At 45.1% G+C, this 22123-nt stretch overlaps 1 protein-coding gene across 10 annotated transcripts in view; it reads left to right on the top strand.

The window, feature by feature from the left end:
* arnt2 (aryl-hydrocarbon receptor nuclear translocator 2) overlaps positions 1-22123 on the top strand; it is a 347931-nt gene that overhangs the window by 216915 nt on the left and 108893 nt on the right. For all 10 annotated transcript variants that reach the window (XR_011348485.1, XM_069910315.1, XM_069910319.1 and 7 more), the window contains 2 exons: positions 9559-9634; positions 10699-10822. Coding sequence is in view for 9 of the 10 variants with exons in the window: in XM_069910315.1 (XP_069766416.1) it covers positions 9559-9634; positions 10699-10822 (200 nt within the window). In the remaining variant the exon portion in view is untranslated. The remainder of the gene's footprint in view (positions 1-9558; positions 9635-10698; positions 10823-22123) is intronic.

Genomic DNA, 22123 nt, shown 5'->3' with positions numbered 1-22123 from the left:
ATGAAGAAATGGCGATGAACAGACAAATGGGGGGTTTGGGGTCAAAGTCCATGTTTCCATGAAAGTAGTAACACGTTGAAGATTTGTGGGGTGCTTGCCCTCATAGGTCACAGCAGAGAATTCAAGAATCAGGATGCCATTTTGCAACTTTAAAAACGCTGGTTATGTTGTATGTGAAGTATTGTGTGAAGTTCTGCTCACCATGCTATTGGTGGGAAGTGGTTGCACTGGAGAGAGTGTTGAGGAGATTCACAAAGATGTTGACTGGACTTTAGTTATGGGACACATTGCTTGTTTTCCTGGGAAAGAAGGAAGCTGACGAGTGACCCAGTGGAAATATAAATTTATAAAAGCCACATTTAGGGTAGATATACAGAATCTTTTTTTTGGGTTGGATATCAAATAAAAGGGGTCAGACATTTAAGGTGAGAGGAAGGGGATTGAAAGAAAAGGTTTTTTTTAAACGCAGAGAGTGGTTGACATTTGGAATGTGCTGCCACTGTCAAGGTTAACAGAGCAAGGGCTTTTTTCTTTGGAGCGAAGAAGGATGAGAGGTGACTTGACAGGGTTATGAGAGGCAGAGACAGTCAGCACCTTTTTTCCCAGAGGACCTCTTTACAAAGTGAAGGGAGGAAAATTCAGGGGAGACATCGTGGCTAACTTTTTTTTCCACCGAGTGTTGTGGGTGCCTGGAATGCATTGCCAGGGGTGATGGTGAAGAGTGGAACAATAGGGCCATTTAAGAGACTCTGAATGAAATAAAAATTGAGAATTATGTGGTAGGGAGGATTTAGGGGTTTTTTTTGGTAGGTATATATGGATCAGCAGAACATCATGGGATGAAGGGCCTGGTACTGTGCTGTAATGATCTAAGAGTAGGTGACTGAATCAAATATACAGTAAAACCTCGTTAGAACGCGGTAGTTGGGGTCCAAGATTTCATACCGCGTAACAGCCGAATTGCGGAACAGATGCATATACGTCATGATTCAGGAAACAGGAAAACAGAAAACTGTGACTCAAACCTTATAATAAGTCCTTTAAAACTCCACATATTAACATACACATCTTGTAAATGAGTCATAAGGGTCCATTTTTGAGTTTGTGGCTGTTAGCCTGGCATCCTAACATCAATGTTTGGGGTCCACAGACACCCGCGCTATAAGTGATTCCGCGGATTAATGAATCATGTACTAACGAGGTTTCACTGTGTCTACAGCATTTAAGAGATATTTAAACAGGAATTAAGTCGTCAAGGCACAGAAAGGTCCAAACCTAATGCAGGCAAATGGGATTAATATAAATAGGTATTAGGGCTGACATCGATGAGATGGGGTGAAGGTCCTGTCTTTGTGCTGTATAATTGTATGACATCTTCTGTTATTTATGGGTTTTTTTTTAAAGGTGACAGCATCTCTGCTCTCTCATTTCTATAATACAAAGAATACTTTTCACATGGAATTAAATTTTGATTAGTTTCCCCTCCACCTCACTGAATGCATGACCTAGGAAATGATAATTGTCCAAATCATCATTATTTCTGGAAAAGAAAGTATTGTTAGGTCTTGCGTCTGCTCAGGATGATAAGTTCTCACCAGAATTAAAACATGTCTTTGGATGCCAGTGTCTTTTTTTACAATATGGAGTTCATCACCTCAGAGTTGCCCATTCCCTGTAATTGGACTGATAACTTGGAATGAAAGTATCTCCAAGCAACTGAAACCCTGAATTTTAACAGCCCAGCCACGAGCTGCATGCCTGTGGTTTGAATGCACCATAAAGTAAAATAACAAGTTGATGATTTATGACAGATTGCAAATGCTAACCAATCAAGGCAGAATTCTGTGACCTGATCTTCCTTACGGCTTGGTGGCTCTGAAATTGTGTGGTCAAGTTCATTTCTATTGAAGTAATCATTCACAGTAGAATATCTTTTACTATTAATCTGCCCACAATTTGAATTTGGGAGTAGCTGGACTAGGGTAAAAGGCACAAATATGACCCAGGGGAATCAAAAATATCTGCAGTTACTGAACATCTGAATTGAAAAGAGAAAATGCTGAAAACAGTCATATAATAAAACAGGTAAAGTAATATTACACGAAAATTCCTTTAGTCTGCCGTAAGGCAGATAAATATTCGCCATCAGCAGAAATTGCCCGGCGCCCCTTCCAGTCAGAGAAGGAGAAGCATAAAGGAGTGTCCCCTCTCCAGAGTTACTGAGTGTCCATAGATTTGCCTCCAGTGCCCCCGCAGCCACACAGAGTTTAGTCCAAACCATTGGAGACCCGAGCTCCAGATCCAAGCCTCCAGCACGATCAGGAAGCCCTCACTGCCCTTGGCATCCTCTTGCATTGCATACTTGGTATCCCTTCAGCCAGTCTCCAGCAGACCCCAGCCTGGTGCCAGTCCCTTGACCACAGTCGCCAGTGGCCCACAGCCTGCATGGATTCCTCGCCTCGAGACACCAACAGCCTCAGAACGCCTTACGGGTCCACCACCGTTTTCATCATCTCGTGGGTCGTCTCCTCTGCTTCTCCTTCTCAAAGTGGGGTGCGGGGTGGCCTACCCGTTTTCTGGCGCCCTGCGCCAGTCCTCTGCCTCCCCAGAGTCTGCAAAACGTTGTGGCCTGCTGCTGATCATAGGCACCGCCATCTTGGGTGCAGATCCCCGCGGTCATGGAATTTTTACATAAAACCACCATCGGCTGCATCAGTTCAAAGAACCTTTCTCAGCTAAAATGCATATTTGAATTATAGAGTGTATCTTTCTCAATTTAAGAAGTATATTTCATCTTGCATGGAGGAATTTATAATTTCACTTATGCTTATCCATCTTGCAATCCATCTCCCTATACTCAACACATTTATCTAAACTCCACTGGAATAAGACATGGGAGCAGAAACAATCCATTCAGCCCATCCAGTCTGCCCTGTCATTTAATCATGAGCTGATCTGTTTCCCCACTCAGCCCCACTGCCCAGCCTTCTCCTCATAAACTTTGATCCCCTGGCCAAACTAAAACCTATCATCCACCCAATGACCTGCCCTCCACAGCCACCTGTGGCAAAAAATTCCACAGATTTACTACCCTCTGGCTAGAAATTCCTCAGCATCCCTGTTCTAAGAGGGCGTCCTTCAATCCTGAACTTTTGTCCTCTTGTCCTAGACTCTCTCACCATGGGAAACAACCTTTCAATAGATATCTGTCCTTTCAACATTTGAAATGTTTCAATGAGTTCCCCCCCCTCCCCCATTCTCCTAAATTCCGACGAATTCAAGAGCTGTCAAACACTCTTCATATGATAACCCTGTCATTCCGAAATCATCCTAGTGAACCTCCTCCAAAGTCAGCACATCCTTTCTTAAATAGGAGGCCAAAACTGCTCCCAATACTCCCAAGTGAGGTCTCGTCTTTGCCTTATGGAGACTCAATAAATTGAACTATATTGGCCCTATCTGGTATTTTAGTTTAACCAACAGTTATGTTTATTATTCTTTGTCTTTTGGATAATTCTGATAGAATGGGGCTTCAAAATAATTAGGTGTGAGTTACATGATTTAACATTTTCATGGTGGCAGTATGACAAAATTATTTGAATTGATTGCCGATAAATTTGTGACTCATCGTGTAAACTTGAGAAGTCCATAAAAATATTTCAAACAGATTGACATTTTGAATACGTTTAATCTTGCACAAGCCTCTGTTTTATTAAAGTTCATGAAATGACAATTGGATTTGTATTTTGATATTCATATATTCTTGAAGAAATCAGCTTGTAGATGCATGAAATTATTTTTCTGGGACTTGCTGGCAAGACTGTCCCTAATTTCAATCAGGGTAGTGGGGCCAAGCTGCTTTCTTGAGCTCTGCAGTTCAACTCTCAATGGTAGACCAAAGGGCTTTCAAAAGTCGACCATTAGGGTTGAGTTTGGAGTCACATATTGGCTGGATTGGGTATAGAAAATGAGAGGCAGTATCTTTCACTGGTGGTTAGATTGAGATGGTGTGATTGTTTTATAAGCTATCTATATTCCTTTTTATTTCTCACCAGGTCTTGGTGGCGCCTGTTATAGGGTCTTCTCCTCAGTCAAGTAGAGATTGGAGGCTGGTGAAGCCATTTCAGACCTCTAGGTTTGAAATGTCTAGTTTTGGGACGCTTTCAGTTTCTTGGAAGGCAAATATCTATGGCTAAAGGAGACGTCCCGTTTACAAGATCATCTGTTCTGCCTTTCCTTGAGACCATCTGATACCCTTATTCAAATCCTAGTGGTCGTAGATATTTCCAACACCACTTTGAGCTCACCAAAAATTCTGCTGCTTATATTCCAATTCCCAGAGTCCTGATCAGTGTTCACAGAACTAAACTGACTCACAGCACATGCATGCTGAGAAATAAAGAGCACAGGTTTGATGATATTCTGAATCGCTGAGACAGCATTGGCTCAGTGCGATCGACATGGGGGAGAAGGTGAGAGAGGTAGGAGAGAAGGTACGGGGGAGAGGAGATAGGTGGGAGATGGATGGGTAGATGGGGGAGTGAAGGTGGATTGGGGAGATGTGCATGTGGATGGGGAGGAGTAGAGTTGGATGAGGGGAAAGAGAAGTGGACAAGGGGAAGTGGAGATGGACGGGGAGTGGAGGTGGATGGGAGAGTGGAAGTGGGCTGGGGGAGTGGAGGTGGATGAGGGGAAGTGGAGGTGGATATGGAGAATTGGAGGATGAGGGGAAGTAGAGGTGGACGGGGAGTGAAGGGTGGTGGACGGGGAGGGAGAGGAGGTGGTTGGGGAGGGAGGGAGCTGGACCGGGATGGGGAGGGACAGGAGGTGGACGGGGAAGGGGATGGGGAGGTGAATGGGGAAGGGGATGGGGAGGGAGGGGAGGTGGACGGGTAAGGGAATGAGGAGGGACGGGAGGTGGATGGGGAGGGACAGAAGGTGGGCGTGGAGGGAGGGGAGGGGAAGGGGAGGAGATCTGTGCTGCGGTGTTGCATTTGCACTTACCTGCATACATGGGTTTCCTTGTTACTGCCAAGTGTTCTGGTGATTAGTTGGTTCCTGTATTTGATGACATGTAAATTAGTTGAAAAAGGAATCAGACATAGAGCAGAATAATAAGTAGGAGGAGTACAGGATAGAATGGAACAATTCGGATTCTTCCCTGGGCGAGAACTTGACCCCCATGGCATTTGTCTGTGTGCCTCCAAGTCAATGTCTGACAGAGTGGTTCCAGCATTGATATCCATCACATACCCCTCAGCTCCAGTTACCTAGATTCACCCCTGACATCTGGCCCTCTCTATATTCCATGGTCTGTCGGAATTTCTTCAAGCTGCTCTGGTTTATTCCCCACAGAAAACGTTGGAAACAGGTCAGCTGGCATTAGTGGAAAGAGAAGCTGTGCTGATGTTTCAGAATGAAGCCTTTATCGAAAATGGGGGTTTGGTGCAGGGTCATTGGGCTGAAGGTTTGTTTCCATACTGAATGACTCAATGGAAGCAGGCAGCAAATAACCTGCAAGGACTGAACAGATGCAATAAATTGTTCTGCTGGTGTGAGTTCAGCCTCTGAATGTGATTACATTTGTTAGAGTGTTGGACTGCAATTTAACAGCACCTACTTGCACAATGATGGTTATGGCCTCCTTTGCCCATTCCTAGTGTTGAAGCAGGCTCTACAAACGTGAATCTGCAGATCAGGTGACAATGTGCCAGGAAAAAAAATCATCGAACTGTGCAACACAAAGAGGAAAGCATCAATAATGTGCAAAACTAAGAGTCCCGGATTGAGTGTTGCTGAAGAGCCTGATAGTGGAGGGGTAGCAGCTGTTCCTCAACTTCACGCCATGAGTCTGATAACACTTCTTTCCTATTGGCAGCAGTGAGAACAGAGCGTGTCTTGGGCGGTGTGGATCCCTGACAATTGCTGCTGCTCTCTGACGGCAGCGTTTCCTGTCGATGTTCTCGAAGGTGGGAACGGTTTTGCCCATGATGTCCTGGGCTGAGCCCACTACCTTTTGTAGCGCTTTTTACTTGGGGCGGTGGGTGGGATTTGGTGTCCCCATGGTGCATCCGGTCAGTACACTTTCCATCACACGTTTATATTAATCGCCAGGGTTTCTGATGTTTAAATCTAAAAATATTCACTCCATCTGCTTATTATTATTCCGGCAGCATCTGTCTGCTGCATCTTCCTTCAGTTCATTTTCCTGCCTTGGTCTCTCTTTGCTTCTTCAGAGCTGGAGTTTAGAGCAGCAGAAGCCTGGAGAGGAAATGGCAGATTCAGAGCTGTGGAAAGGAGCAGTGTCAGAGCAGTGAAGAACTGAACTTCTGTTTCTCCACTCTGCATTCTGTGTCAGGCCTTAGGATGTTGGGTGAAGTGGTGAGGAGTACTGAACCATCTGCTCACTGGGCAATAAGACTCATGATCTCTCCAGAGTTAACATTTTTAAATTAAAAATAAATTTAGACATACTACACAATAACAGGCCCTTCCGGCCCACGAGCCCGAGCTATCTGAATTCACCTAATTAACTTACAACCCCCCACCCAACCTTACGTTTTTGGAGGTGGGCGGAAACCGGAGCACCCAGAGGAAACCCATGCAGACGTGGGGAGAACAGACAGCACGGGATTCGAAGCCAGGTGACTGCCGCTGTAACAACGTTGCGCTAATCGCTACAGTAACCCTGCCGCCCAGCCTCTCCAACGTTTTGCTTTTACTTCAGATTTCCGGCACACTAATGGCAGACTCGAGATGTACAAAGAGATTTCTGATGTTGAATGCAGGTGTTCTAAAATAAGTGCAAGGGGAGGGAATTTTAAGGATTAATTTGACCTTGAGCAGGGAACAGACAATAAGAAAGCAAAACAGTAATTAAAGTCAAGACACATATTGTGGATGGCTGAATTTCAAATGTTCATGTGGAATAACAATGTATTGTCATGAGAATTGTATTACTTCATTAGCTGCAGTGTTTGGTCAACAAGATTTAGTCCCAATAGTGACGAAAGTTAAAAACCTTAAAGGTTGCATTTTTTTATAAATACATGTTCAGAATAAAATACCATATATTTTGGCCTATAAGTTGAGTTGTGAAACCCTAAAAAATTTCTCAATGGTGGGGTGGGGGGTGGGGGGGGGATGGGGGCAGTCGACTTGTATGCCGGATATTCTTTTGAGACCTTAAATTCACCGAAAAAGCTATCTTGACGTCGATTTGGCATCTAAGTCAATGCTGGAAGCACTTCCCCACTGCTGGCGCCCCGACATGTCCCCACAGCACCTACCTGGGACCCTGAGGTCGCCGTCGCCGCTCCTGCTGGGTGGGCTGAGGTTCCTGCTCCTGCCGGGAGCACAGTGGCGGCACTCGTTTATTTAGCACTCTTGCCATCCCTGTGGCCCTTTGACACAACTTCCCCCATCTGTGCGTTGAGGGACTTCCCCTGCAGGCTCAGCTCGTCTGTGACAAAGCTCAGGTGACTTTTTCCTGTCTCATTTGCGGTGTGTTACCACCTGTAGGAATTTTCCAAACTACATTCTCAAGGTCCTCAAGAGTTTAGACTTTTGTAATAAATTTCCAGTGCTAGTAAACAATAGTGAGATAATCCCTCTAAAAATGAGTGATGTCCAAAATATAAAAAAATGATAAAGTTTATGTGCAACATGCTGTCGAAACTCAATGGGTGAAGAAGCATCAGAGGGGGAAAAAGAAGGGGGGGCCGGAATCCTCCTTCATAAATTTCTTTATGGAGATTGTGATGCTACAATCTGTCACTTTCAGATCTTCAAAGTAAGCTAGAACTCCCAGTGGCCAACCACTTTAATTCCACGCACTGGCTATCTGACTAAGGCCTTGTGTATTGCTAAATTGAGGCCTCCCACAAACTGGAGGAACAACACCTTATATTCCATCTCAGCAGTAGTCTCCACTTTGGTGGCATCACTATCGACCTCCCATTTCTGTTCACTCCCTCCCTCTGCCTCTCTTTCTCCACCTCTCTGTCTCCCTTCAGCTCTCCATGCCCTTCTCTGATCAAAGACCTATCTTTCTTAGCCCTCTGCCCTCTCCCCTATTACTTCTCAGCTTTTATTCTCTTCTACCTTCCCACCTGAATCCACCTGTTGTCTGTTTGCCAGTGTTCTACCCCCCTTCCCATTCCCCCCACCCCCTTCTTACCACCTCTTCCACCTGCCTAATTTTCAACACTCTTGATTAAAGGCCTAAAACATTGACTGCCTTTTATTTTCTATGGATTCTGCGTGACCTGTTGAGTTTCCCCACCACTTTTTGTGGGATGAGCCACATCATGGTTTGAAAACGCTTGCACAATCATCTGGTTTGGAAAAATAAGCATAAGTTGATGGTAAACTTAGAAGGACAAAGTAAGTTTTTATTTAATCGTAAATGTAAGTTTTCTCTTGTTGGAGATGGTCATTGAGACCCCACAAGTACCTGGTGGTGTCCTGCTGACTATGAATGAATGTATAGCTGCCCATGTCTGAAAGTTGTCATGAATGTCCTAGCCGGCTGCACCACAGTGTGGTTCGGTTGCTGCAGAGAAATGGATCGGAGGTCAATCCACAGGACCATAAGAGTGGCAGAGAGGATCACTGGACCCCCACCTCCCCTCCATCGGCATGATCTACTGGGATCGATGTCTGAAGAGGGTGTACAAAATCATTGAGGGGCCCTTCCACCCTGCACACAGTATCTTTCAGCTGCTCCCGTTGGGAAAAAGATATAGGAGTATCGGAGCCAGCACCACCAGGCTGAGGAACAGCTTCTTTCCACAGGCCTGTGAGAATGCTGAACGACCAAAGGAACTACTCACCTTAACCCTCCAAGATTCTCCTATTCATGAAGAAATATTTATTTGTTTCTATGAATATTTGTCTTGCGTATATTGTTTGCCTGTATGTGCGTGATGTCTGGTTGTGTGTCTGCGTGTTTTGCACCAAGGAATGGTTTTTCATCAGGTTGTACTTGTACAGTAGCTGACAATAAACTTCGTTTCATCCAGACATGAGCTACGTAATTTTGAGGTGTGGTGAATAAAAGTGCACATTATGCAGTCACTAGTGAACATCCTGACAAGTGATCTCCAGAAGTTGGGGTTGTTAACCAATGAGCCACATGAATCTGGATAGGCTAACCCCATACTATGAATTGTTGAATCAATGAAAAATCAAAGAAAATCATTTATAGTTTGATAATTGATATTTGATCATTTCTATCAGCAGCTTTCTTATAAATTCTCTGCATTGACATTTGCATGGTTCTGTTTTTTTTTAAGGGGGGCATTCGGAACAAATATAGATCTTCACAAAGCTGTTAAGGCATTCAAACTTGCAGGAATAAATGTGGAATTTCATATTTTGATAATATGTAATTTCTGTTACAGCTGTTATTAGAGAAATCTAATCATTTAAGCTGGAAGTCATGGTGGTTTCTGCATTGTCATCTCAGCAAAGGAAATAATCTGCATTCTCAAGTCCAATTTATTTAAATAACCGTTGCCGTGATTTTTTTCTTCCATCTCATGTTCTATGTTACAGGCAACTTCAGCAACAACAGCAGGCTGAGCTGGAAGCTGGTCCAAGGGAAGGTCTACCATCCTATGACCCTTCACAGGTAATTGCGCACATCTATTGCATTCTTCTAAGCCAGGGGTGGCCAAACCGCAGCTCGCGACAACACCTCACATGCCATTGAAGGTGGTTTTCCCTGGGAAATGCGGCTCCGGAGCCGGCAGCGGGTGTGGGTGCGGACCTTTCAGGTGGCAGCGCTGAAGGCACTGTTCTGCCACCTGAAAGGTCCACAGCGGGAAGAGGTGCCGCGGAGCAAACGCCGGCTCCTGGGGCTGGGGCGGCCAGCGCGGGATGTCGGGGCAGGAGGGGGCCATCAGGCAGCGGGGAGTTGGGTGGCTGGGCAGCGGGGACGGGAGCTGTCAGGCGCGGGGAGTTGGGTCGCTGGCTGATTGTCATGCCGCTCTCAGGTGCCTAGGGGGTGCGCTTGGAAGCGGAGAATATACCTACCCGAGGTGGGTTGAGTAAGTACACCTTGGGGACGGGTTCTCTGCTTTCAGGTGGCCTCCCGACAGCCGGATTCGGGTATTTTAGGTGGCTCTTACCGCCTCAAACCGTGCATCTTGGCGCCTCACAGTTCGGCAGGCAGCAACCTCCTTTGAAGGAGACCGCAGAGCCCACCTCACTGACAAAAGACAAAGGAGGAAAAACCCAACACCCAACCCCAACCAACCAATTTTCCACTGCAACTGTGTCTGCCTGTCCCACATCGGACTTGTCAGCCACAAACAAGCCTGCAGCTGATGTGGATATTTACCCCTCCATAAATCTTCGTCTGCAAAGCCAAGCCAAAGAAAGAAAAGAAAGAACATTTGGATATTATGGGCACCTGTAAAGGGCTAATGATAGTTGGTATGGCTTGTGATTGCTACGGCTCTCAATCATCTGAAGCTTATGGTATGCGGCTCTTATGTTAAGCAAGTTTGGCCACCCATTATAAGGAATGCTTTGAAGCCAAGCCCATAAACCTAGTTGATATTTTGTTCAAGGTTGCCCGATATTGCAGTTAAAACAAATGGATCCTATATCTTCAGCTTAAATCAAAGCCTGCATTCTGGAAAATAAAATTAATGATGATCTAAAAGCCTCATGTCACCTTTTATTTAAAAGGCCCCTGTTTCATCTATATCGGCTGGTGTTCAAGAGCATGGGAAATCAATGGACAAAACAGACCCGTTGTTTTCACAGGACAGGGACCCCAGGTTCACTGATATCTACACTGGTATTTCACCTGGTGAGTTGAATTTGTGTCCGTGTCATAATTTCATAACTTAAAACAAGATCAAATTTAGGCTTCACTCTTATTTTGTTAAAAAAATACTTTGTTTCTTTCCTTCCTTCCGAGCTAATTCTCAGTTTGATTTTATTTTTCATAACCTGAGCAAATATGTATAAAGTATCCAAGGGGAACATTCCAAGGTTAGAACTTTAAAGCTAAAATATCTATGTTAAAGGTTAAAAACTCCATATTTATATAGTAGCTTTAAATATTCATTGCCTTTCACTTTTCAGACTTGTGTCTTCCATTTTACAACTATACCAGTAAATTCCAGTTCTGCCTTCGAATGAAGTTAGGAAAATTATAGTTAAAGACCATGTTGGGTTTAGCCCTGCCAATTTTGTAACTTCTTTCTCAGGAACGGTTGCCTTCTGGAGGTGACCTCACAAACCACCCAGTCCAACTCCACAGCTGCTTCAGAAACGACAGCAAGGCAGCTCTAGTCTCTTGGCTCTTATATTGACTATATTTGGGTATGTTCTTCTGTCGTTACCATTTAAATGAGTAACTTGATGAGTACTTCTGAAGATGTAGATGATACAAGAATCACTGCCTCAATTTTCTACTTTACCATCAAAATACAACTTTTGAACTATCAGTCTATAAGTGTGGAGGTTAGTGTAAAAACACAAAATGCTGGAGAAACTCAGCTGGTCAAACAGTGTCCTTTATGAAGCAAAGTTAAAAATACATAACTGACATTTCGGACTTGAGCTCTTCATCAAAGTATGGAAAAATGTCGGCTGGCGTCTGAACAAAAGAATGGAATGGGGCAAAGGCAGGAGATGATAGGTGGAGGAGGGAGGGAGGAGGTCAGCAGCGATCAGGGGGAGGAGGGATGGCTGGGTGGGTAGAAGGGGGGAAAAAAAGGCGAGCAGGTTAGCAGAAACCAGAGAAGTCGATGCTAATGCCATCTGGCTGGAAAGTGCCCTGACAGAAAATAAGGTGTTGTTCCTCCAAACTACGGGTGGCCAGGATGGGATGGTAGACAAGGCCTTGGGCAGACATGGGAGTGTGGGAGCGTGACTCAGAATTGAAATGATTGGCTACTGCCAGAATTGAAAATCCAGAACTAGAACAAAGAATGAAATAACATGAACATTGTTGAATAAATCAAAGCACTCCCCAGCCAATGAATTTCTTCCGAATTCCAATCACTTTTCTAGACAGTCTTGATAAATAGGTCCTGACGTGACAATTTCTCTCTGTCGCTTGCTGGGTCCCTCCACTTCCTCATTGTTTGTACAGTGTGGTCTGGGGAAAAGGACATGAGGGTAAATCTGTTCATATTTTTATTAGTGACATTGTGGCGTGTCTCGAGGTTCTAGATCAGAAATAAGACACACATAACAAGGAGTGCAGTTGACACTGATTTAATGAACTGGCTGCTTTCTTTTATATAGTCAGGCAGACCCTAGCTGCCATATGACCTACGGGAATGACCCGTGTCCCTTCAGGCTCTGATTGGTGTCCTCACATACCGCCGTTGGCGATTGGATGGATCGGCCAGTCTTGCTGCAGCATCATTGACGGGTGTGGTTTGTGCCGCCCTGGGTGCCGATAGGCCCTTTCGCGATCCGTCGCCACCATTTGGCTGGCAGAGCCCATTTTGTAGCAGCCTATCAGAACAGGCAGCTGATGCCTCATGCAGCCTACCCGATTGCTGTGTTCAAACGGTGTCTTCTGTGTCAGCCTGCGGTGATGGCCGCAGGCCACTTCAACATATTATTTTTAAAAACTGTACCTTATCACTTCACCATTTCTGCACCTCAGAAATGCACCAAGCTTTCAACTAAATGTTAAAAGTGGAAACTATTGGAGATGCTCAGCAGGTCGTGCAGACCCCCGAAGAAAGAAAAATACGACTTTGCACATCAATGACCTTTCCTCGGGATACATCAGGTTAACATCTCACAATTATTAATGCACCTTATGTTGTACTGAAAAAGTATTTTGCTGAGAAATAGAACCTCTTTACATAAGAAATAGGAGGCGGAGTTGGCCATCCGGCCTATCAAGCCTTCAATGAGATCATGGCCAATCTGATGATAGGCTCATCTCTACCACCTACCTGCCTCTCCCCACCATCCCCCCCATCCCTTAATTTCCCCACATGTAAAAATCTATCCGATCCTATCTTTGTGTTAAAAGCAGTTGGATAACAGTGTTATTGGAAGGTTTGCTGCTGTAAAGTTCTCCAGATATTATTCACTGCTGGTAGATTTCAGTTAGGGCATTGGATTGAATTCTAGTTGTAGTCATTGATGTGGTGTCACAGGACCTCAAGTCAGAAGTGGGATAGATGCTCGTGATAGCACCACACTGGATACCATGTACATCTTCTCAGCATGTGAAGCAGCCCTGCATGCATCAAGGGTAGTCTGGCAAGACTGCTGTGATCAATAACAGGCACAACCAAAGTGTCAGACAGTGACCGTTGAGTCATAGCTGTGTAGCATGGGGTCACATCCTTCAGGCTTCTGACCATGAAATCCTCATTCACACTAATCCTACATCAAACCCATTCTTTTTATTCTCTCCAATTTCTCGTCAATGCTCCATAGATTATCCCACTCAACGACATGTCGGGAGCAATCTACAGTGGCTAACTCACCGAATAACCTACACATCTTTGGGGCGTTGGAGGAATCTGGAAGATGGGAGCCCACCCAGTCAGGGAGAATGGGCAACCTCCACGTAGACTGTACCGTCATTCAGCATCAAACTCAGCGGCTGCGCTACCTGCACCATGTCCAGAGATTAAGTCTCATTACTCACCCATAGTTTATGATATCAATCACCATTATTAAGACTCTCCTCAATGACCTGGAGGACACCAGTCGCCAGAAACTCAACTAGACAAGCCACACATCAGTGTGTTGGAGGCCAGCTACACAGCATGCAAATGACTTGTCTCCTGACAGTCGAAAAGCCATTCCATAATCTTACAAGCACAAATCAAAAGTGGGATGCAGTTCTATGTGTGCGGTTTCAATACAGTTCAAGTTTAGTACCATACGGGATGAAGCAGCCCATTGTACTGGCACCCCATTCCCCTGATCATTGGTGGAGTGTGGAAATAATTTCATTTATTTGCCAAGGCTGCTTTGCCAATAGATCACTGGCTTTACCACCGAAGAGTATGGCATCAGAGGCATCGGGATCGGGTCCGTAACTCAGCGCTTGTAAATGGTGGGGAAGGACCTGAACATGCATTGCCCGGTATGGTTAAGACTTGAATGGTTATGGCAACTGCAGAAGAGACAGCGGTTACGGAGAGAAAGCAAGGAATAGCGATGATGCTGGAGGGCCACCATGGCTATTCGGCGGGCTCCGGAGCCAGCACCATTACTGCGCCTGCTGCTCCCAACCGGGACGGTGGCTGATGGCACAGAGTGATGGTTTGTGCCAGATTCCATCCACTGCCAATGAGAGGAAGCTGCTGCAAATGAATCTTATTTACCGGTTTCCCTGTCTGGATGGTCAGGAACTTGGACCTTCCATGTACCCACTGTCCTTATACTTTAAGCATCAGAAATTACATGTTGCGAAGATCTCCGTATAGAGGCAGATTCTACATGCGTTGGATGCAGTACAGGGAAGGATGGATTCCTGGAGTTGGTTAAAAAAAATTAAATTTAGACATAAACCATGGTAACAGGCCCATGGTGCCACCCAATTACACTCAATTGACCGGCCACCATTTTGAAGGATGGAAGGAAATCGGAGCTCCCAGAGGAATTTCATGCAGACACAGGGAGAACGTACAAACTCCTTACAAACCCCGGTCCCGATCGCTGTCGCTATTACAGCGTTGTGCTAACCGTGCCTCCCTGAAGGACGGCGTTAGTAAATGAAGAAAGGTTGGCTTCTACTCATTGGATTTAGAAAAAGAGGTGGTCTTATGGCAAGGCAGATGAACGCTGGGAGGATTCTTTATCTAAATGAAGTGATATAGAGTAGGTGGCACAGTTTCAGAGCAAGGACTTCTCTGTTTAAGATGGAAAGTGAAGATCAATTTTTCTCTCAGATGATTGTGACTCCAGAATGCAGTGGAGGTGGAGCCATTTAATTTTTTTCAAGATGGAGTATGATGGAGAATTGAACTACCAGGGAGTTGAGGGGCCTGGAGAGAGATTCCAAAAGTAGTGTTGAGGTGAAGATTGAATCAGCGATGGTCTTACTGAGTGGCCTGCCTCTTTCATTGGATCTGACGTCACAGAGATCTCCTAGTTAGCTGGGAGATTGTTCATATCTCTGCGGATGGAATGGTTTGGGAGGTCATTCCCATTAGATGACCAATCCATGGCTTCATTGTGGTTGGCAACTGGCAGAGGAGTTCTGGTCTGCACCAGCAATGATGGAGCTGGTGTGGATGTCACAGTTCCAGTGATAAGACCCAATGGACGTCTTATCAAGGAATTTGGATTGAGCGCTCCCTCCCTATTAAGAAGTACAGTGTGGTAGCTTAGTGATCGTGCAGCAAATCAGCATGCTGTGGTTGGTTTCCATACTGTGTCCACCTGAATTGTGATATTTGCATCATTTTTAACAATGACTCTGAAACATTGAGTCAGTTAAGTGCCATCCATTGGAGGGAGAAAGTTAAATCTTCTCAGAATATGATGTTTTTAGGAACAGTTGCTGGTTTTTGGAGTGCCTCTCTCAGATGACATCAGAATCAATTGCAGCCTCCACTTGCAGAATTATTTGGATTTTGTGATGTAGTTAGAGCCAGGTTCTCAACGTTGGTGAATTTCATTGAAGTAACAGTGGGCATGTTAATTCTATCAACACTGGAGAGCTGGGAAGAGAACGTTCAACTGCTGGAAGCCCGTACTTGGGATTCTTCATCTGCTCCATGTGCCGGAGGCTGCATGAATCCATCGATTGTCTGGAAATGTCCACTGAGGCCTGAGAGAATGTCCTGGAGCCTGGGAGAATTCAGTTTGTGTTCCAGGCCATGCTTCCAACAGCATCTCGGGTAAGAGCAATGAAGGTCGGGAAGGGATATTGGATTTTTGCACTGCAAGTCCATCTCGCTGTTTGAGCTAAGTGAGCACTTGGGCACAGATGCGTACACCCTGTCTAAAGTGTCGTGCATCCTGGAGTTGGTACAAGCTGCTCCTACTGTGCATCGATGGTGAAGTGAGTGAATTGTTGCAGATAGGGCAGCCTGACAAGCAGATTGCTGTGTGGTGTCAAGCTTCTTCAACTTTGTTGAGTTGAACAAGAAGATCTGCAGAGCTGTGGTTGTAGTTTACCCAGAAATGCTGGAGAAGGTAGGCACGTTATGCACCAATCTCTCTATAGCAAAGGTGAAGACACATAACCAATGTTTCAGACCTGAACCCTTCATTAAACAAAAAGCAGATAGGCTCCCGAATAAAATGGTGAGAGGAGGGGCAGAGGGGGAGCACAGTGCCACAAGGAAGAGGTGGGGGAGGGGATGGAGAGGGAAGAGGGTGAAGAGCTGGAGGAAAGGAAATGGAAAAAGAGAGGGGAACGGGGAGGGACCTCACGGAAGTCGGATTAGTGGATGTTAATGCCATCAAATTGGAGAGTGCCCAGATATAAGGTGTTGCTCCTCCAGTTTACGGGTGGGGGGGGGGGGGGTTGGTTTGGAAGTGCATGAGGCCATGGACAGACATGTTGGTGCAGAATTTGAAATGGTTGGCCACTGGGACATCTAATACAGCACAGTCGCATTCAGATATTTTTATGAAGACAGATGGCAGCTTTGCTGGCCCGGTGCTCAAGAGTAATGGGAACTACCTCAATGACTATCGCCTAGTAGCACTTATTTCTTCTGTGATGAAATACTTTGAGAGGCTGGTCATGGCCAGAATTAACACGCACCTAAGCAAAGATCTGAACCCACTGCAATTTGCCTATCGTCACAATCGCTCCACAGCAGAAACAATATCACTGGCTCTCCACTCAGCTCTGGATCACCTCAAAAGCAGCAACTCATACATACAGCTGCTCTTCATCAACTACAGCTCAGCCTTCAACACCATTATTCCCTCAGTGCTGGTCAAGAAGCTCCAAACGCTGGGCTTCTGCATCCCCTTCTGCAACTACGTCCTTGACTTCCTTATTGGAAGACCACAGTCAGTACGAATTGGAACCATTTGACTATCAACACAGGCACACCTCAAGGATGCATGCTTACCCCACTGCTCTACTCACTACACACACATGACTGTCGCCAGGTACAATTCCAATCCTATCTATACATTTGCTGATGACACCATGGTTGTTGGCAGAATCACAAATGGCAGGAGGGAGATAGATCAGTTTGTTGAGTGGTCTCTCACCAGTAACCTTGCACTTGATGTTATAAAGTCAAGGAGATGATGAAGCACAGGAGGAAGTCAGGAGAACACGATCCAGATCTCATCGAAGGCTCAGTAGCGGAGCAGGACAAGCACTTAAATTCCTGGGTGTCAACATCTCCGAGGATCTGTCCTGGAGCCTCCACGTTGATGCAATCATGAAGAAGGCTTGCCAGTTGCCATAATTTGTGAGTTGTTTGAGAAGATTGAATATGTCACCAAACACTCTCGAAAACATGGACAGATGAACATTCTGGCCAGTTACATCACTGTCTGGTACAGAGGTGCCAACACTCAGCACAAGAAAATACTCTAGTTGGTTGTTACCCTGGCCTGTGACATCAGAGGACCTGACTTCACTTCATCGAGGACATCTACAAGAGACGGTATCTTAAAAAAGCAGCCTCTATCCTCAAGGACGCTCACCACCAGGCCATGCTCTCTTCACACTGCTTCCATCGGGGAAGAGGCACAGAGCCTAAAGACGAGCACTCAGCGGCACAAGGAGAGTTTCTTCCCCGCTGCCATCACATTCCTAAATGATCAATGAACCAAAGACACTGCCTTACTTTGATTTTTCATGTACTGTATTTATTTATTTTTGTAAGGTTATTTATATGTTTGTTTTCACTGTGATGCTACCGCAAAACAATGAATTTAGTGTTGTTCATGACAATAAATTCTGATTCTACTATAACAGTAGCACTACCACTGGAGCAGTCCTGGGGAGAGCAGGGAGCAGAGACATGGCACTCCCCCACGGAGTTTTACTGCCCATTCCTACTGCTTTAAACTACCTTTTAAAGGATCCTACAGTATTTTATTTAAAATGCTGCAACCGCGGGGTCTGGGCCCAAGATGGAAGCGCCTGTACTCGGCAGTGGCCCCAAGGGATTGCAGACTCTGGAGGAGCAGCGGACAGGCTCAGGCCGTCAGTAACAGGGGAAGAACAGCCTCCGTTGGTAAGGAGAAGCAGAGGAAATGACCCCAAGGATGGCGAACCAGTGAGGGGTTTTGCGGCTGAAGGACACGCACAGGTGGCAACTTGCAGGTGAGGAATCCATGCAGGTTGTGGCTGCTGGTGACTTGAGGTCAAATGACTCACAGCAGGCTGCTGGAGATTGGCTCATGAGAACCAGGTTGGATTCAAGAGGGTGCTGAGGGCAAGGAAGACTCCCAAAGGGCCCTGGGTGCTGGGTCATGAAACTGTAGAGGTGAACAATCAGGCTCAAACAACGAAAGGCTCTACTGCAGGCTTTAATTAGCTTAAAACCTGCACACCAGGATCTGTATCCTTTCTGGCTCCGTGTGCTCTGCTCCTGCCCAAGGGCCGGCGCAAGCCTTTATGTGGGGCCAGTGATTGGCAGGGAGTAGGTGGAGCCAGCCTCCCAGGTTACCTCCCTACAGGGTCGCCCCCTTCAGTAGGCAGGCAGGGGTGCGGACAGGCGCAATTGTATCACCACACTGTGGGAGCGCTGGAGACAAATCCACTGACATTCAGTGACTCTAGGAAGACCCCTTTGCTTCTCTTTCTCTGATTGTAAGGGGCGGCGGGCAACCTTAATGGTGAATCTTTCTCTGCCCTATGGCAGGCTGAAGGCAATTTTGTGCAATATTACCTTTGTTTTATTACATAAACAGAATGTGATCTGATTAGCCCTGTTGCTAACATGTACCTCCTACCTTTTACAATGTCCAAATAAAATGTCCTTCATTAACCACCTCCTCCTTATGGACATGTTTGAATTTTCTCTGCTTTTACTTGGCCATGTACGTTCCCCCTTCGCTTGCCAGATTTTCCTTTTGGTTTCACTCCTCTGACTTTTCCAGCTTTCTTCTGCCTAATATAAGCTTTCTTATTATCCTACTGTCTAGGCACATTGCCATTTAGGGACACATCATATTTACTTAGGAAGGAAATTACATTGGAAATTAGGCTGGCATTTGGCATCTTCACAATCAGCAGTAATACTGTTTCAAGAAAATCTGCTCTACCACACTCCATTATTTTTTTTTGTTAAACTCGTGCGTCGAAGAGCAAGTCAGAAATGTTGGGAAAGTGGTTAGTTGAGAGTTTATTTCATTTGGAAAGAATTCACGGGTTTACACCAACAGGGAAGAGCAGTGGACTTATGGTTACAGTATTCACATGCAAACAAAATGACTCCTAAAGTAAAGGTCTTACTTACTTAACATTGATGGGCTGTAATATTTCTGGGTATTGACTTGTCAGACTTTGTGATTTTATTTCATCCAAGACCGAGAATTCTGTTGTATCTGCTGGATGTTTAAGTTCAGATTCAAGTAAGAACATAAGACATAGAAGCAGGAGTGGGCCATCCAGCCTGTCGAGCCTGCTCCGCCATTCAATGAGATCATGGCTGATCTGATGATCAGCTCATCTCCACTGTCCTGTCTTTTCCCCATATCCCTTAATTCCCCTACGATGTAAAAATTGACCCCACCCTTGTCTTAAATGTATTTACTGAGGTTGTCTCCTCTGGTTCAATGGGCAGAGAATTCCGTAGATTCACCACCCTCTGGGAAAAGCAGTTCCTCGTCTCCGTCCTAAATCTACTACCCTGAGTCTTGAGGCTGTGGCCCCTAGTTCTGGTCTCCCCCACCAATGGAAACAACTTACCTATATCTATCTTATCTATGCCTTTCATAATTTTATATGTTTCTGTAAGATCCCCTTCTAAATTCTAGCGAGTACAGTCTCAGTCCCAATCTCTCATACCAACCCCCTCATCTCTGGAATCAACCTCTTCTGGGCCACTTCCAAGGCCAGTAAATACACACTTCCTCAACTAAGGAGACCAGAACTGCACACCATACTCCAGATGAGGCCTCACCAATACCTTGAACAGTTATAGCAGAACCTCCCTGCTCTTAAATTCTATCCCTTAAGCAATGAAGGCCAACATTCCATTTGCCTTCTTGACATCCAACATCTCACCTTTGGCCCGTGACAGGACGCTGCCAGTCCCCTCCTTTATTCCCGCCCCGCCCCCCCCCCTTCCCGCAGCAGCCTGGAATGTATTGCCAGAAATGTAAGGGTTCGATAAGTTAATTGGGTTTCACGAGTTTCTTGGGCCAGAAGGGCTTTATACTGTGCTGCTTCATTTAATTTAAAAAAGCATTCGGCTCTTGGATTTGTTGAAGACACATAATGTTTTTTAATGCCGAGATGTTCGAGATCTTTTCAATTCCCCTCCCTGAATTTCTGGCTTTCACAAACTGCATTTTCTACAGTTAGGGTTTGTTTTGTTGGGTTTTTGTAGGGTTGCCTTATCCACATTAACTGCCACATTGCCAGCTATGTTATTTTATCAAAGACATGAACTTGAGACACAGTTCCACTTGATTGTAAGTGACTGCTTCAGATAACGTTTAATAGTCATTGCAATAATAATTAATGCCTTACAGGGGCCAGAACTCTGCTACTTCTAAATTGGACTTTAGTTCTCAAATAATGAACCTCTGGGGAGAGGGGAGTGGGGGGAGTCTTCCCAGGTTTTTTTTCTTTGCTTGTTCGGTAGTGAGATTGGGTAGCAATAGTTTCAGTTCCCTCATATGTGTCTGAATGTAAGTACCCAGGTTATCTTCTCATCTGTACTGCGGATAGATAAATGCCTGCTACTAATAATTCTCCCTGCTAATAGGAATCTTGGAAATTTAACTAAAAGCAATTTCACTTAGTCTGTGCACACTTGTTAAGTTTCTGTTGACAGTACTTGATAAACAGCATTTTGGTGTACTGTTAGCATACGTGGAATATTTATTGTTTAATTTGGCAAGTACACAAGACAGTATTTATGTCATAACTGTCTTTGCAGAGGCTCTGGATTTCCTTAAGCCCTCAGTCCTTGTTTGGTTGTAAGCCAAGGAGCAAGAACTCTAGCTGATCTATTTTCCATTGCTCTGTTTTGCTGAGTGCTTGAAGCCAGATTTCTCGCAGACTGCTGAGAAAAGGCTTCTAAACCTAAACGTTTAGTGAGTGTGGCAACGGGAATGTTGCTCTGGTTTCCCAATGAGTTTATTCATCCATTTCTTTTGCAACTTGCTTTTGATTCACTTGTGTATGTTTGTTTGCGTTATATTTTCCTTTAGCATTGGCCAGAGTGAAATCTTTATTTTTGACTTGCTAATGGAATGGGATTTTATTCTCGAACGTGGGGAAGAGAGATAGAGATAGAACTGCTGCCTGTGGGGTGTACCCAGGTCTGGAGAGAAGAAAGGGTTTATTCAAGATTCGTGCATGTGCATGTCAGATAATAAAGTTTATTTTCAGGAAAAGAAACTGTAAAGGGGCATGCAATGAGTAGGACTGTGAGAAACGAAGCCTTTTTATGACACATGGGCTCCACTGGGTGCTCAGGTCTCCTTGGAGTGAAATATAGAACCTTGCAGATGCTCTGCTTGTAATGCTGGAAGAACTCAGCAGATCTCACAGCGGCCAGAGGAGGTAAAGACATATTCCTGATGCTCTGAGCCTGAGCCCTTGCCCGATGAACAAGTAAAGAGGAGGCAGGTGCCTGAAATAAAAGAAGGGGAAGGGGAGGAGAACAGACCAACAGACAAAAGGTGTTAATTGGATATGAAGAAGAGGTCAGGGAGAGGAGAGGTGAAAATTGATTGAGCGGATTGAACACTCAGCTCACGGCTCTACTCACTCTGCTTTTATGACTTTATGGTTCCATACGACAACAAAACAAATTTGCTGACGATACTCTCATAGTGGGCTTTATAAAAAGGGTCAATGAGTCAGCATACAAGAGGGAGATTGAAAATTTGGCTGAATGATGTACCAACAACAACCTCGCACTCAATGTCATCAAAACCAAGGAGCTGTTTGTTGACTTTAGAAAAGGGGGGAAAAAAAATGATGTGTGATCCAGTTATCATTGGGGTTTCA

The sequence above is a fragment of the Narcine bancroftii genome, chromosome 14 (assembly GCF_036971445.1).
Source record: "Narcine bancroftii isolate sNarBan1 chromosome 14, sNarBan1.hap1, whole genome shotgun sequence".
Lineage (NCBI taxonomy): Eukaryota > Metazoa > Chordata > Chondrichthyes > Torpediniformes > Narcinidae > Narcine > Narcine bancroftii.
The sequence above is the reverse complement of the archived record's forward strand: the minus strand, read 5'-3'. Positions and strand labels throughout refer to the sequence as shown.